Raw genomic sequence first — 14,945 nt, 5'->3', positions numbered from 1 at the left:
CGATCAAATAGTCGCCACGATACTAAGTTCCCAACACCCAAGGTGACCCGTGCAACCTCGAGCCCGCTGGCTTGGGCGACAGTTCTTGCGGCCGCAGCCGCGCACAAACTGAGTCCACGTTTAGCGCTGCATGTCGTCGCGTGGAAAATAATGCATCTTGGCGTCGTCGTCGATTTGCTCAGACAGGCTTCCACGAGCAGTACTTCGCATACCGCGAGCTTGCCATAGCACAACTTGGGCGAGCTCGGCGACGCGCACCGCGCGGTTTTCGGCACCAGTGCAAGGGAACACCATGCGCCGGCAACGAACTGAAGAGCAAAGACGTCGACCACGCAACGTTTACAAGCATTGCTCACACAGCTACACCCACATCTCCTGCCCAAACGAATACCACCGACAACAGCAGCGCAGGATATCGTTTCCGGTTCTGAAAACGACTATATGACATCACCCTGAACCGGCCAGACACGCAGGCCAATGTTTCGTCACGCCGAAAGCGATTGCGCTAGTGCTGCCGATTTGTGGAAGCTCGCGGCCTGGACAATCAAAATCGATTTTAGATGTGATTCCGGCCTCGGATCGCTGCAGAAATTTCTGTGAGGCATCTGTACAAACTACTGAAGCCAATTATATCATTTTTTAGGTATCAAAATTTGGTGTCAGTACTCCTTTAATAAAAATTTGTTTTTTTTTCTTAAAAATATTTTCCCTTTAATTATTACAACAGCTGCCCTATGCAGTAGAGCTTTTGTTTCCAGCACTACAGCTCTTATATCAGTGACCTGGGCCCAAATTTTTGGCATTTCGCTTAACTCGAAACTCCGCTTATCTTCGAAATTTTCAGAAGATTTTAATACTTTGAGTTAACAAGGGATTACTGACTTCAATTTTAACCAGACCATTTGACAACAAGCATTAATTGTTCAAAAATGCCCTACCAGCATCAGCGCACGCTTGCAAGCAGAGCAGGCACCAATGCCTGCTTTATTTCACACATTTGAAATAGACTACTCCATGTTGCCGAGAAAGAGAAAACTCTTCGGCCTGTGATGATATACAGAAGGCCACCAAAAAAAACGTCACCAGCAGCCCCCCCCCCGGGAGAGCGTTGCGTAGTCTACGGTTGCATTGAAAGGGAATGATCTGCAATTTTTCATTTCGCTTAGCTCCAGTGATACTGGACGAATGTGTATCATTCTTGCAAGAGGAGGTTGCTGGGACAATGGACTTTACCCCAAAATGCATTCTGAATAGTCTGTGTCAGGTGTTGCGGGGTACCTTAAAGCCAGATAATTTTTATAATGATGATGATGATTGTGGGGTTTAATGCGCCGACGCAACGCAGGCGATGAGGCGCGCCGTAGTGGAGGGCTCCGGGTTAATTTTGACCACCTGTGGGGATCTTTAACGTGCGCCGAAATCTCGTACACACGGGCGTTTTTGCTTTTCGCCTCCACCAGAAAAGCGGCCGCCGCGGCCGGGAATCGAACCCGCGACCTCGTGCTCAGCAGCGCAACGCCTTAGCCACTGAGCCACCGCGGCGGGTAAGCCAGATAATTTTGAATTGACAGCTTTGACCTTCAACAACCCCTGCTTAATTGAGATTGCAAGATTTCGTAGTCACAAAAGAAAGCACCTCAAGTCTCCGTGAGCACTTCTGATGAAAATTTGGATACATCACCAGTTGCCCACTGTCAACTGTTGGTTATAAACAGCGACCAGAAAAACGTGAGAGGAGCTTCAGGAGAGGCTTACCCGTGGCATCTGAAAGTGAGCGCTGATGGGTCTTCTTTGAGGACACCGTGAGAAGCGAAGAAGTTTGCTGGACGGTTACTCGTGGCCTGCAGCAAAAACGCAGGGAAAAGAAAACCATCGATGACCCACCACGCACGGGGACAACACCTTTGAGGTGTCCCCCCCCCCCGAGCAGGCAGCAGCAGCAGTGCTCACCGGAAGTCTTCGGAGAGTATGAGGTGCTTGAGCTGTGCCCCTTGTGATCGTTTCCGAGGCGGTGCGTTGGGGTCTGAGCAAAAGGCCGACAGCAGCCAGACCAGCTGCAGCGAGAAGTCCGTGTCCTTGCTGCATCTGCACACCACACACAACGCTGTGCGATGCATGCCTTCCAAAAATCAAACGCAACCCAAGGAAACAGGTTGCTTCATTTTATTTCATTGGTTTTTACAGAGGACATGCACTTCACAAAAACCACAGCTGGTTTTTGTGGAGTGCATGTTGTCTAGCCCGTATGAAAGACAGTGGTTTATATAGTGGGGTAGCCGCAAGGAATGTCCAAATAAACAGGCGGAGATAATTTTTATTTGGCACTAACTTGCTAAGCCCGAAATTTGGCGACATGTAGTGTCAAAATGTGACACTATCGTACGTGTCCAAGCAACTCCACTGGCTCCTATTGCGATGCAAGAACCGCATAAAGGAATAGGAAAGACTGCACATTGTTGTTGTTTTAGCCAGAAATAAGGTTTTAGATACCTCTTAAAAGTATGTTAGAAGTGTGTTGCCAACTTGCCACACGGCTCACTGTCATGGTTGCCAGCATTCCTTTTGGCGGGACACATATGGCTGGTAGATGTAAAAATTCTGTTTTCAGAAGTTCTAAGGGGCTATCAGCAAAACCGGTCCGATTTGAAGTGTTTTAAGTGATGCCCTTTCATTTGGGACAGAGAAAATAAGCGTGACAAAAATCAGTTGTCTGTCCCTTCAAGAAGGACCAAAGGAACATTGCGTAGGGTGTGCAGTCTGGACAAAGGGCCCACTTGGTAAAGTCTGACAACAGCAGTTCAGAATGGAGGTAGAAGTTTACCCAACGGAGGCCAAGTCACTTTCTGTACGCTCCCTCTACATACAAATTGTAAACAGCTCAGGCAGAACCATTTGTACACGAGTATTATGCCCAGTAGCAACTGTGAGTGTGCAATGATTCAAGGGCGGCTCACCTTGCCTTGTCATGTGTAGTCTTAACAGAGCCACTTAAAGTAATCCCCAATTCCTAAAACTGCATAAACGATTGCAGTTTTGTTGTGCCGCTTCCCAACAAAGTCTAGCACATTGGGAAGAATTAAAGGTCGTCAACGCCTCACCTACCTTTGGACTAGGTATGGCCGCAGGGAGTCTGCAATGTCACTGTGGTGCACATACATGCTGACAATCTGGGGCAGGTAGAAGTCCACATCAGCGTCGCTGAAGCTGAACATTCTGTTGCCTGCGAGAGAACACAGACGGGAATTTGCTTCCAACGTTCTAGACACTGACACGCAAGCAATGAACCGATGTAAACCATGGGGATGTGGCTCTCAAAGCAAACAAATTAGCAGTCTACCGGGACAAGCTTTCGTCAGATACCATATCAGAATTGTCTAGACACGGATCCAAAAAAGGCCTTGTTGCATCCTCCAAAATTATCAAATGCTGGCTGAACTGCTGCAATTCACCACAAGGTCAGACACTGAACCGTAGTTCTGCACATGTACAGCAGCCCCAAGAAACCAAGAGGCACATCCATGGTGTTAGAGACTATGGCATAGAAAAACACAAGGAGCTTTGTCTCTCAGTTGTCGCCGCCCTAGATTCTAGACTGTGTACATGAAGTAGACTCACCTAAGTATGCAAGCACTCCAGGCTCTTTTGAACGGAACAGGTAGTCTATGGCGAGAGGCATGTCAAACAATGTGGACTCAAATAACCGCAGCAGCAGGTCCTTTGGTACCAGCCGCTCCGCAGCAGGCATTGATAGTGACTCCTGCGCATGGGGAGAGGAGTCAAATTAAAATCTGTGCTTTCCAAATTAATATCCAAATTATAATCTGTGCACGCAATAATGAACAGCTGCACATTACACTTAGCCACCTGCCATTCCCTTACAAGAGAACGAAAATTTGCCATACTATTGTTTTCCGCATATTTGAGGCGCTACTTTCGCTTGCAGCTAACGCGATGCTCGTGACATAACTAGAACGTTATAGTGCCGAATGTGTTTTATTCAGGTAGTGCTTTGTAGTTTAGCAACTATGCAGGCCAGCTGAGCACAAGAAAAATGAGCTCAAAGACAGATGGCTGAGCGAAACATGATTTACTGCCTAAAAAAGTGATTGCCATTCAACAAAATGTCTACTGCTCGTTCGTGCTGTGCTGGTGTCAAAAAAAATTAGCAGTGGCTTAGCTCGGCTATGCCAGGGTATACGCAGCGCGAGCTAAGGTACAGCTGGTTATTCTTAGCTTTCCTGGTTGTCTAGGATTAGCTTGATTATCATGCTTACTGCTGCTTCAATGACACACACACGGTATACGCACTATGTGACACGTATATTTATCAAGCGGCTCCGGCGCAGCGTCACCAATCGACCCAGAGCTAAGCTGGTTCCACAGGCGCACGCTGGTGTTGCTGCGACGCACGAGCCATCGGTCCCACACCCATCCACCCCTCGCATGATCATCAAGCGGACCGGGCCGCCACGTGCAGAACGGAGGTCGGCGAAGACGCTGGGCACTTGGGGTGCGTGAGAGACGCCGGGCAGCAAACAACGCTCTGTGTGCTGTGTGACGACACTGTTCCTCGCACTTGCGCAGCACGGCTCTCTAGGAGCCACGCGAAACTGCTCAACCTCAACCAGTGTAGCTCACTCTACAAAAGCATTGGTGCTGACTACAGAGGGCTCTGGGGCTTGAGCCCTCTCTGGATCACTGAGCACGCAGGATATTACAAACAAAGCTACAGAATTCGTGAAACTGCACGTGGTCTGTACGCATGAGTGTTTTGTCACCCACGGAGAGGGGCAGTGCTAAGGCTCTCCTTTACTGCCAAACCCATAATCAGACACATGCAGCCAATAAATTCTATCAAAGGTCAATCTCTCCAAGGATGTCTTGAACTTGTCAAGTGTCAAAAGGTTTTTGCAGCATTTGTTTGATTCCTTTTTCCCTTTCCAATTTTACAACAATGGTTGCTTATGACGACACGAATGCCATATGGACTCGTGACAATGCTGACTTTTCAATGCTAACAAATGCCCGTAGTGGGACACCGTGGAGAAAACGAAGAGAGCACAAGTATCATGTGAGCGCTGTAACAGCAATTGCGGCGACTGCACTGCGAAGAACATGTGTTTTCCAAATCCCACGCACGATCTGGGACTTTCCATTGACAACTGCGAACAATAGCATGAATGACAACAATGACACTCGCATCATTTGTTAAAAGCTGGTCGACGTTTTAGAATCTCGGGAAACAGCAGAACTTTTTGCAAAGTAAGCAATGGTCTCACACAATTCCTTATTCACTTGACACGGCATCTTTCTAAAGAAAAAAAAAAGCACAGTATTTCTAAGAAACAAAAGATTGCAAAAAGATAACACACAACTCAGAATGGGGTCTTTTAAGCACCTAAAGAATATGTTCCCTGACCAGTAAAAAAAAAAAAAGGTCAACCACATACTTGATAGAACTATATAGAACTTTATAGAGTAACTTGACAGAGCTGAGCTAGCATCCCACAGACCACATTATATTGATTGGACTTCACATCTAATGTAAAGAACTTACCCTGCCCAGGGGCCTCCTCACAAACTGTTTCATCTATACACTACTCCCATCCCTACTTAATTTGCTCCTCCAATACCAGCAGCCAGATTCCCTGCTAGTTGGGCTGGAACAGTGGCACTTGACGTAGGTTCGAGCAACAGACCAAGCATCCGTTTGCTGCAAAGCTTGCAGAAGCCAAGCAGAAGCTATGCACGCACCTTCGTCCCTCTACGATAGTGACTCTGGTTGTCACGGAGTTGGGTGAGCACCCGGAGCACCAAGGCAACTCACCTCCTGCGGGGAGGACACGGGCGAGTGGACCTCGTCTATGACACCGGGCACGGGTGGCCGCAGCAAGAGCTGGCTCGGGGGCGGTGCCGTGGCCACCACTTCCCCAATCATCACACGAGAAGTCCGGTCACCATCGTCTGAATTGAAGATGCCGCTGTCGTCGGAGGCGAGGCTCCGCCGGTCGGCCGTGTCACCGCCGCTCGGGTGGGCGGCCGATGCCGGGGTGAGTGCCCGCATGGCCGAGTCGAGGCTCAGGTTGCGCTGGTGCTGCTGGTGGTGGGGCCTGCGGGCCGGGTGGCCACCAATGGTGGTGGCAATGGTGGTGGTGATGGCAGCCGAGGAGGTGGGGGGCGTGACGGCCCGAGCCATGCCCGGCACGGGGCCCGACTGGCCCAGCAGGTCGAGGCTGGCGTGGCGCGCGTGACGCGGCATGGCGAAGGACGGTGGCAGAGATGGCTTGGAGTGCACCAGCACGGGAGATGGGATCGGACACGAGGCACAGCATGTGACCACTTCCTCACTCTCCATGCTCCCCACTCATCTGCGGTCGGGGAGAGAAAGAACAGAGCCCTTGTTCGCGGCCCAATTTCTACGCAGGGTCCATTTTGCACTGCTCGAGTCCGACGAAAGTTCAGCAACAGGCCCACCCTGCGAATCTGACAATTTCCATTGCCTGGTATAATGCATGCTCAACTTTCCAGCAGACAACTGTTCACACCTAATTTATGGCACTTTGCAGACTGTAAAAAACAAGTTGAAATGTTAAGTCAATTTATGCATTGTCTATGGGAAGCCGGCCAAAAATTTCACACTCATCCCACCTGTCCAAGAAGTAGACTCAAACTAGTTCAGCTTAGCAGGGGGACTATTGTACTCAGTCCTTTACAGCTAACACCAACTGAAGCGTGCAGTGGAAGCACACACACGAACAGAACATCGATAATGGCAGCAGCCTATTACATTAAAGATGCACCAAGCAACGAAAATTGGTACAAGATAACAGCATACATGCCAGGTTTGTCGGGATGGCATTAGGAATATCTAACCGGGAAAAATGGAGTGGGGGGGGGGGGGAGATTAGTACGAACAGAATGGAACATTTTACATGCATTTTTAATTTAGTTAGAACAGAGCAGGAACCGAACTGTGTCATCCAAACTACTAACAAGCTACATTACTGGTCATTCGCTAAATCTTCAACGTGCCTGAAACCCCTCTTAAAAGGGGCCATGCAGAGAAAGCACAAGTTCGGTTCATTCAAAAGATTGCATTGTTACAATCATACTGACCCCACTTCTAACGCACACTTCGCTCAAATAAGCTATATAATTAGGGAAAAAGGAATGCCATGCAACCCACGAGCTCATTTCCCGCAACAAAAACTATGATGTCATATGCCGAGCTCTGCGATTGGCTGAGGCCGGCAAAAGCAAACTAGGCAGGGCTTATTAGCTTGCCGAGCGAGCTATTTGTGCTAAATAAAATGTGTATTCATTTTATAGTGGTAAAAATGGTGTGGTAAACAATGAAAGTGGTTAAAATACATGTAAGCATAGAAGTACCGATGCGCACTGCTTTGGTACTGGGCACACTATGCTTGTATGACAACGTATAATAGGCACGGGACTGTAAAATGGCAGTGAAAGTGATAAAAAACAGTGTGCAACAAAGGCCCGTTCTAAGTTATTCATATTCTTCAAATGCTTTACTCAAACCAGCATATTTTAGATGGCATATTTCTAACCGTTGTCATCTTGCCGCACCAGAGCGAATGAATAAAATTTGCGATACGGTATTGTACTTCGCGGAATTACTGCATTCTTTTTGCGAAGGTAATCACAAAAGTACTTACTAGCATCGCTTTGCTGAAAATGGCGACTTTCCTGGCTCCTTTTCAAACATTCTCTTTAAGGTGGCAACTTTCTTTGACTACTTCCGGCAATTGTCCGACGACTTGCCTGGCAACCTTGGAGCGACTCATGCTTTACGGATTATCAACGGTGGCTCAAGGCAGATGGGTCAGCTAACCACTCGAACTTCATTTCACGGGTGATTATGTTTGAACTGGGCGTGCCTTAATGACGGCAACATTTTAAAGTGTTACTCTTTCTCCTCCTCCATGCATAGAAAACAGGAGATTAGAAGCTCAAGTGGCTCACCTAACCACCTGCAGTGCCTTTCGTTCCTTTTGCCATTTCTAATGAATGTAATTTTGGCTGCTTCCTGCCGGGTATATTGCTTACAGAAGCTCGGCCGCTCACCATCGTAAGTTACTGACTTCGCTAATTGCGCACAACTGCCTTTCGAAAATGAAACTGAAAGCATGATGGCTGACTGAATAGCAAGGAAGCAGTCTGCCTCACAGTGCATAAAAGCTGTAGTCTGTGTTTTTTAGATACGATGAGTTCACGAAAAGCCTTCATTTACATTTATTTAACATGCTCAACCACTTCGGAACTGTTTATTTCAGCAAAAGATCAAAAGGTGCCTCTTTAAAGGAGCCATGAAGAGAAAATACAACTTTGTTTAATTTGAAAGAACTAGGTTTCAGTATCTCACTCAGCTCCATTACAGCCACAAAATGTTTTTTTAACGAAAAAAAAGCAAGAAAAATTTTGCGCCACAGTGACGTGTTATGAGCAGGAATGACGTCATACGGGCCAACAATAAAACATAATTTTCAGTGCGTTAACTGCACTTTAGCATTCAAGTGATGTGGTCAAATGGAACTAGAGGCCCCATTACAGTCGTCGCGACAGGTCAGTTAGGCGGCCACCAATCGCACAAACAAGGTTCCGTGACGTCATAGAAAAGTTGCGGGAAATTGGCGGGGGGGTCGCGACTGCTTCACGCGTTTTCTTTAATATCTCCGTTATTTGTTCGAAGATTGCGATGATATCGAGACTAAGCAGTCTTTCTAATAAACCCAACTTGTATTTTGTCTTCATGGCTCCTTTAATGCGCTCGCGCCGTTCACCACTTCTGTGACGTAACAACCCGTAGTACACAAAAGGGTGCGGGGTTTCGTCTGCTGTTTTCACGGTTTCTGTCTTATTGAACAACTGGTAGTTGCGAGAGTGGTGTACTTAGATACTTGGCACTGTAATCCATCGATACAGGCCAACTCGTTTTTACGCTTTAGTGCCCCTTTAGGCTTGGTTGTTCGGATACAGATTTTTAAGCACACATGCGGAAAGGCGTAATCAAAATGAAATGTGGCACAGGTGAAAATTGACACCAACTTCAACATCTACTCATTGGAAATACGCAAAATGAACACACCACAAGAGAAATTCCTGAAATAGTAAGAAAAATGCTTCCTTCGAAACCACATGATCTCAGGAACAACAGTTCGGTCATGAAATAGCTGCAGGAAAATTACTACAATCATAGATCACCTAACTAATGTGAATTGTGCAAATGTGCCTCATCATGGGGTAAAACCTATTAAGAATAGTCCTCTAAATGTTGACAAGAAACACGCAGAGTCATCTTTCGCATAAATACTTGCACCAACAAGAAACAGCTCATCCAACAAAGGTGCCAAGACTACAGTGACAGTAAAACAATTTCACAACCTCCACAGAATCCTTCAGGTGCAAAGACCCAAGGTTTTTTAAAAAAATCCAGGTTTCTCGGAAGAAACACGCACACCGAAACAAGGAGATTTTGTTGCCAAGGCACTAGCAGTGGTGTGCTCACACCAGAGACGAGAAAGGTAACCATGCAGACTTCAAGGCTGTCTTATCATGACCCCACAATCGCGCTTTTATCTAGGCTCCCACGTGCCGCGTTTGCGCTGCCCGCAGACACCCGAGGTCCCAGGCTACACCAACAAAAATTTCAAAGGATGGCAGCACTCCGCAAAACGAAAATGCCGCATCAACTACATGAAAACAATGGAAAAGCCTGAGCACACCGCCTTCACTCAAACCTTGCATTCTCGAGGAGTGAAAAAACACAGCTGCAGCCCTAATCTAGAAGTTGCGACATTTTTGTTGTATGCAGAAATTTTGGAGCATGTCCTGTACACCAGTACAGTAGCCGACCGATTTTTCAGACCTGGAGGGGAACGAAAAATAGTCCGAATAAAAGAGCAGTCCGAAAAATCCGCGAGTCATTACTTCTATGGGACAACTGGCAGTTCCTCCGAAAAGCCCGAAATATCCAGCAAGTCCGAATATTCGGAGTCCGAAAAAATGGTCAGCTACTGTATTGCTAACAAATTTACGTCCGCTCATCCCTCAGGAAAGGTTTATCATGCATATAATGCACTGACAATTATCATCTTGCTGGGGCACTGGATACGAGACTGAGTAGATCACATATTTCTAGATTTCAGAAAACAGAAATCATTTGATGTGGTGCCCCACTGTCAATTCATTCAAAAGCTAATTAGATACTACCTTAATTAGAGGGTTACCTCTTGACTTAAGGAATATTTCAGGCTGCCACGACGGTTCACCATAATCAATTAAATAGTCTTCTACGAGTAAAGTTACTTTTGATGCACCCCAAGTGTTGGCATTAGGCCCCCTCCTATTTTCAATTCTTATTGATGATGTAACTGAATGAGTTGTTTCTGATTTGGGGCTGTTTGGGGGCAACCGAGTCTTGAACACGACAATAACGGCACGAAGTATTACAATATTTCACAACAAATTTAACGAATCAACTTGTAGTGCAGACAACAGCAAATGCAATTAAGCTTCAGTGCACTCATACGATGCTTGCAGAAAGAAAAGTAGCTGCTGTGTATGGTATAAACAACATGGCGTAGAAAAACAGTTTTTGAGTAAAAATAGATTAACGAGTTACAAGGGTAGTTTGACAAGTAATGTTCCGAGGCGCTGCTGGAGCTGAATAAACAAATAAACAGCGCTTTGCAGCAGCGACATTCCCCTGGAAAGCAGAAAGGTTCACTGCCTGGGAGCCATTCAGCTTTCAACATTGAAGTTCAAAGGCCCATCCGATTTTTTTTTTTTTTTTTCAATTTCTTCTCAGTACTCAAGCTTACGTTTCTGCAATTCTACGCACTGGGAAGGCTGCGGGATTTGTTTTCTTTGCACGCCCAGTGCGTGCTGTTGCGCGCACCGAGCAGCTCATGACGTAACGAGATGAGCGAATGTATATAAACAAGGCCGACGCCCTCCCGTCGCACCCCAGCAGGCATTGGAAAGGAAAAGAGAAAAGAAAAGTCGTAAAGCAGTCGCTAGGGCGTGAGTAACGCACGTGAGGCTGGACAGGGCCAAAAAGAAATCTGCACGATGATTCCCCCCGCCAGAAACGTCAAGGGCGTTTCTGCCTCCGACAGCTGCCCAGACAAATGTCGCCCCGCTGCTGGCATTCGCTTTCCTCATCGGAGCCGCTGCTTTTTGTCTTTACTGCATTCCCCTCGGCGCACGCAATTTGGCTCCCAATATCCCCAAACACGCTGGCGATCAACGCGAGTGCGGACAATCACTGAACCACCACAGCGACGAAAACCTCGAAGGCAGGAGGACATGACTTGAGCTTCTGAGAAATGACCCAATTAATAGGACAGCGTGAAAACGCAGAAAAATATATGGATTTACTTGAACCACAGGCGTTCCTTGCGCACGTCGCATCACAGCCACAATTTCCTCGCCCTGCTTAGTGTTTCATTGCTCATTTTAGCCTATGAGTATCGCCGTAAAACTTTTTGCACTCGCGCTCGGGAATGACTCGACCCGGCCGTAGTCGCGGAAATAAGGCTTAGGGCCACATACCGACGATGAAGCGCTTCAGCAACCGTCGAATGTGCCCCCAAGTATGCGAAGGTTCAAGCTGCGTTCAAGCACGGCATTCAAAGCAATGCACAGGCTAGCTTATGCTCCAAGAATTGCCTCCGTAAATCGTAGCATGATGACGAAGCAGCGTAAATGCGACACTAAGCTATGCCGCCAGTTGACATCTGTGCTACAGAGGCCAGCGATCTCATTGATAAAAACATTATCAACGCAACAGACCTGTTTTGCGCAACCCTGATATACACATCCGCGAAGTGATCGTCATTTAAGCAAATAAACGTTTATCTTGCACACCACCGCGCGCAAAGGTGCTTAGCTGGCCGTCCTGCTGGGTATCGTGAGGTAGCTGTCACTTTTAACCGCGACGGTAAGCAAGAAACACCCTCCCACGAACAGAAAACACCAAAGAGCTGCCTGTAAGGGTGTCCTTGTAGCACTTAATCTATTTAGAGGGCGGCCCCGACAGAACTATCTAATTAAAAGGTGTAGAGGAGCGAATATAATTACCTCTGCCCCTGTTGGGTGCAGACTCCAACGACGCAGACGCCGATTACAAAAGCAAGCAGCCACAGTTCACACCCAGTAGAAACGATAGAAGATTGCAATCCCAGCACCGACGCACATCCATCCTAAACACAGTGAAGTGGCCAATGCAACAACGTTAACTAAGAGGATAGCCCAACATGTTTTAGCTGCGACCCGCCCGACACCGCATATCAAATCGCCATTGCATGACGTCAGATCTTCTACCCTCGCTCCCAACGCCGCGGTCGGCGCAGACGGCCGCCGCCGGGCAGAGCCTCGGAACCAGGCAAGCGTCGCCTGGTTCCGAGCAGCAGACGCCCCAGACGCCCCTGTGCCTCGGCGTGCGCTCGCGCGAATGCGTTCATTTGTGTAAACAAAGCTTCTGCCGCCCTCAGGGTTTCACACTCAGCGCCTGCTTCTTCCCCGTTTGCTGGAATTAATGCGCTGTTCGCTATCAGCCGTCAACACCGTCGCGATCCCGAAGCGCGGCCCGCGTTGTTCGATAGAAAAATATTTATAACCTGGCTGTAGGCATAATTCTTTCATGCAGCACATATGTTTGGACATTGTCATATAATGTGACGATTTACAGCGAAATATATGTGCGCAACTGAGTAAAGGTGCCCTTGAACAAAAAAAAGGAGGGGAAGAAAAAACAAAAGAAAAAATAAATGCTGCACCATGGAGATTTTCAGCGCTCATTGTTCCTGCTTTATAAAAATAAATAGCGCGCATATAATACGTTAGCCGCACAGGAAATTACTATTCGCTCCGTGACTCCTACGTTCCCCACTATAACCCACCTTTTACGATTAACGCTGAGTAAGCCTGCCCTGGGAAAAATTGCAGGTTGGTGCTTGAGCGAAATCCGGTTTGGTGCAGCATCAGGTAAGCTTACGTCATGACTGACGTAAAATATCACAAAAAAAAGAAATGTGTTTAGGCTCCTGGGTTGCTCGGTTTCCCTCAAAATATCGGTGGCTTCACTTGTATGCTTTTTATTTTGCGTGACACCTGCACTTTCTCTACTACTGAGCTGAGTTGTTCTTCCGGTTTTCTTAATGTGCGTATACATATAATCGCAATTTAAAAAAACAGCAGCACAAGCAAAGCAGAACTGAACAAAATTGACCTCACTCACTCTGTGATAGGTCATTGCATTTGCTTCTTTTTTAAGTAGTTAACCACAAGCAGAAGTTCATTTGTGAGAATAAGTTGCGCAAACACCGTACACGGTATAGTTGACTAACATCATAAAATGACAGTTTTATGGCCGTTCAGCATACTTGTAAAACAGGGTTAGTTTAGGTGATTTGGAGCTTATGAAATGAGTGGCTAATTTATTTGGAGGTCGTTAAACTGTCTCGCAAAAGCGGGCACTGAGCTGGAAGCCATTTTTACTAGCAATTAATACTTCAAATATAATTACTTTGAAAGTTTTCTTATGACGTAGATACTCCCACATCGCCAAGGGGGTGTGTTTGTGTGTCAGAGCACCCTCTGAAATATTCATCGCTACCTCCTCCTCTGCTCGTAGAGGGGGTAAAGGTCTGAGGTGGTTGGCCTCCTACCCTCTCCCCCTCTTTGAAAACAAAACAAAACCCGCCAGGTTAAAAATCCTGTCCAGAATTAGTAACCGTAAACAAGCTCATATAGTATCCTTCCAACAACAATTAAGCATGCATATCACGCTGGAGTACGAGTAACCGTAAACAAACTCGCAAATGATTCACACACCAATCAATGCGCGTATATCGTGCACGAAGATATAATCATGCGCTCGATCGTGTTTCAAAACTTTACGCGTCAAAATATACGCGTCAAGACGATGGTTATTGCCAACGTGGATCCGGATTAATTTTGGAGCTTACCGGCGTCGAAGTGCCAACTCACGCCCTCGGCAAGTGTAGATTCGAAGCCCTGAGCCAAACGCCGCAGAGCAGACGGCGCCAGTATTTCCATAAACCATTCTCCACGCCACACGATTTGTTTTGCCCCAACACACAGGCCAAAGTGGGAGAGCCAGCGGCTAAACAGAGGCGATGCCAGGCTGCGATAGCGACGTGCCAAACGCCTGCGGACGTGACGCGGACGACGCAGGCGGTGATTCACAGCCGGGGAGTATCGTGCGCATTGCGCGACTCACTGACGAGTGTCACTGGCACGAAAGCGTACACGCTGCCGAGGAGCTCCGTTCGCTTCCTTTCGCGAACAACGCTGACTCCAGGAGGGAAACGAGTCAGAAAGGAAGCTCCAAAAGAACATGGCTAACGTTACCGGATGTGCAGGTTTCAGCGCCGAATTTTCGGGCGTTACATACGCACCCTTAGCGATTCCACATTCGTCAGTAAAACCTCGTGTTTCAGGTACATCTAACAGAGGAATGAGTTAGAATACTGAGCTTGGTTTTTCGCTTAGTCAGAGAACTGGACACTGTGGAATGATTCGCACCCATAACGCGAATTTTCGCGTCCTTGCGCCCGAGCAAAAACACAATAAAACAAGGGTGGATCCCCACGGGGTCAATATGAATCCGGAGCCATCCACTACGGCGCGCCCCATCACCTGTGAAACCTCATTATCAGTCACAAAAAAAAATAATGTTCTTTTGTGTTTTGTGTGCTAGGGTGTAAGGAAGGTCGTGTTCGTTATAGACAGTGAAAATTCCCCTTGAGAATGTAAATCATTTTTCAGTGTCTGACAGCACGAATTACCCGTGATCCCAACTGGTTAGAATTAATTTTCTAGAGTAGCCGAAGTTCTTTGGTATTGTAAATCGCAGGCTGCATAAAAGATCCATTGGTTGAGTTTAGACCGGAAAA

The 14,945-nt window shown here is 47.2% G+C and overlaps 1 protein-coding gene across 3 annotated transcripts in view; it reads right to left on the bottom strand.

Annotated features, from left to right (window-relative positions):
• Positions 1-14,175, bottom strand: part of Fwd (phosphatidylinositol 4-kinase beta fwd) — a 29,033-nt gene extending 14,858 nt beyond the window's left edge. For 2 of the 3 annotated variants that reach the window (XM_077683398.1, XM_077683400.1), the window contains exons 1-6: positions 12,106-12,355; positions 5,828-6,368; positions 3,616-3,757; positions 3,103-3,220; positions 1,951-2,085; positions 1,756-1,841 (exon numbers count right to left, since the gene is read on the bottom strand). In XM_077683398.1, coding sequence (XP_077539524.1) covers positions 1,756-1,841; positions 1,951-2,085; positions 3,103-3,220; positions 3,616-3,757; positions 5,828-6,355 — 1,009 coding nt within the window. In that variant the 5' untranslated portion in view covers positions 6,356-6,368; positions 12,106-12,355. Of the gene's footprint in view, positions 1-1,755; positions 1,842-1,950; positions 2,086-3,102; positions 3,221-3,615; positions 3,758-5,827; positions 6,369-12,105; positions 12,356-13,994 lie in introns of those variants that run through there. The other variant, XM_077683399.1, reaches the window with a different exon arrangement.
• Positions 14,176-14,945: the final 770 nt, after the last annotated feature.

The sequence above is a fragment of the Haemaphysalis longicornis genome, unplaced genomic scaffold (genome assembly GCF_048455015.1).
Source record: "Haemaphysalis longicornis isolate Haplotype H1 unplaced genomic scaffold, Haemaphysalis longicornis Haplotype H1 scaffold_9, whole genome shotgun sequence".
NCBI classification, from domain to species: Eukaryota; Metazoa; Arthropoda; class Arachnida; order Ixodida; family Ixodidae; genus Haemaphysalis; species Haemaphysalis longicornis.
Note: the sequence above shows the minus strand (reverse complement) of the source record. Positions and strands in the feature narration are given on the sequence as shown.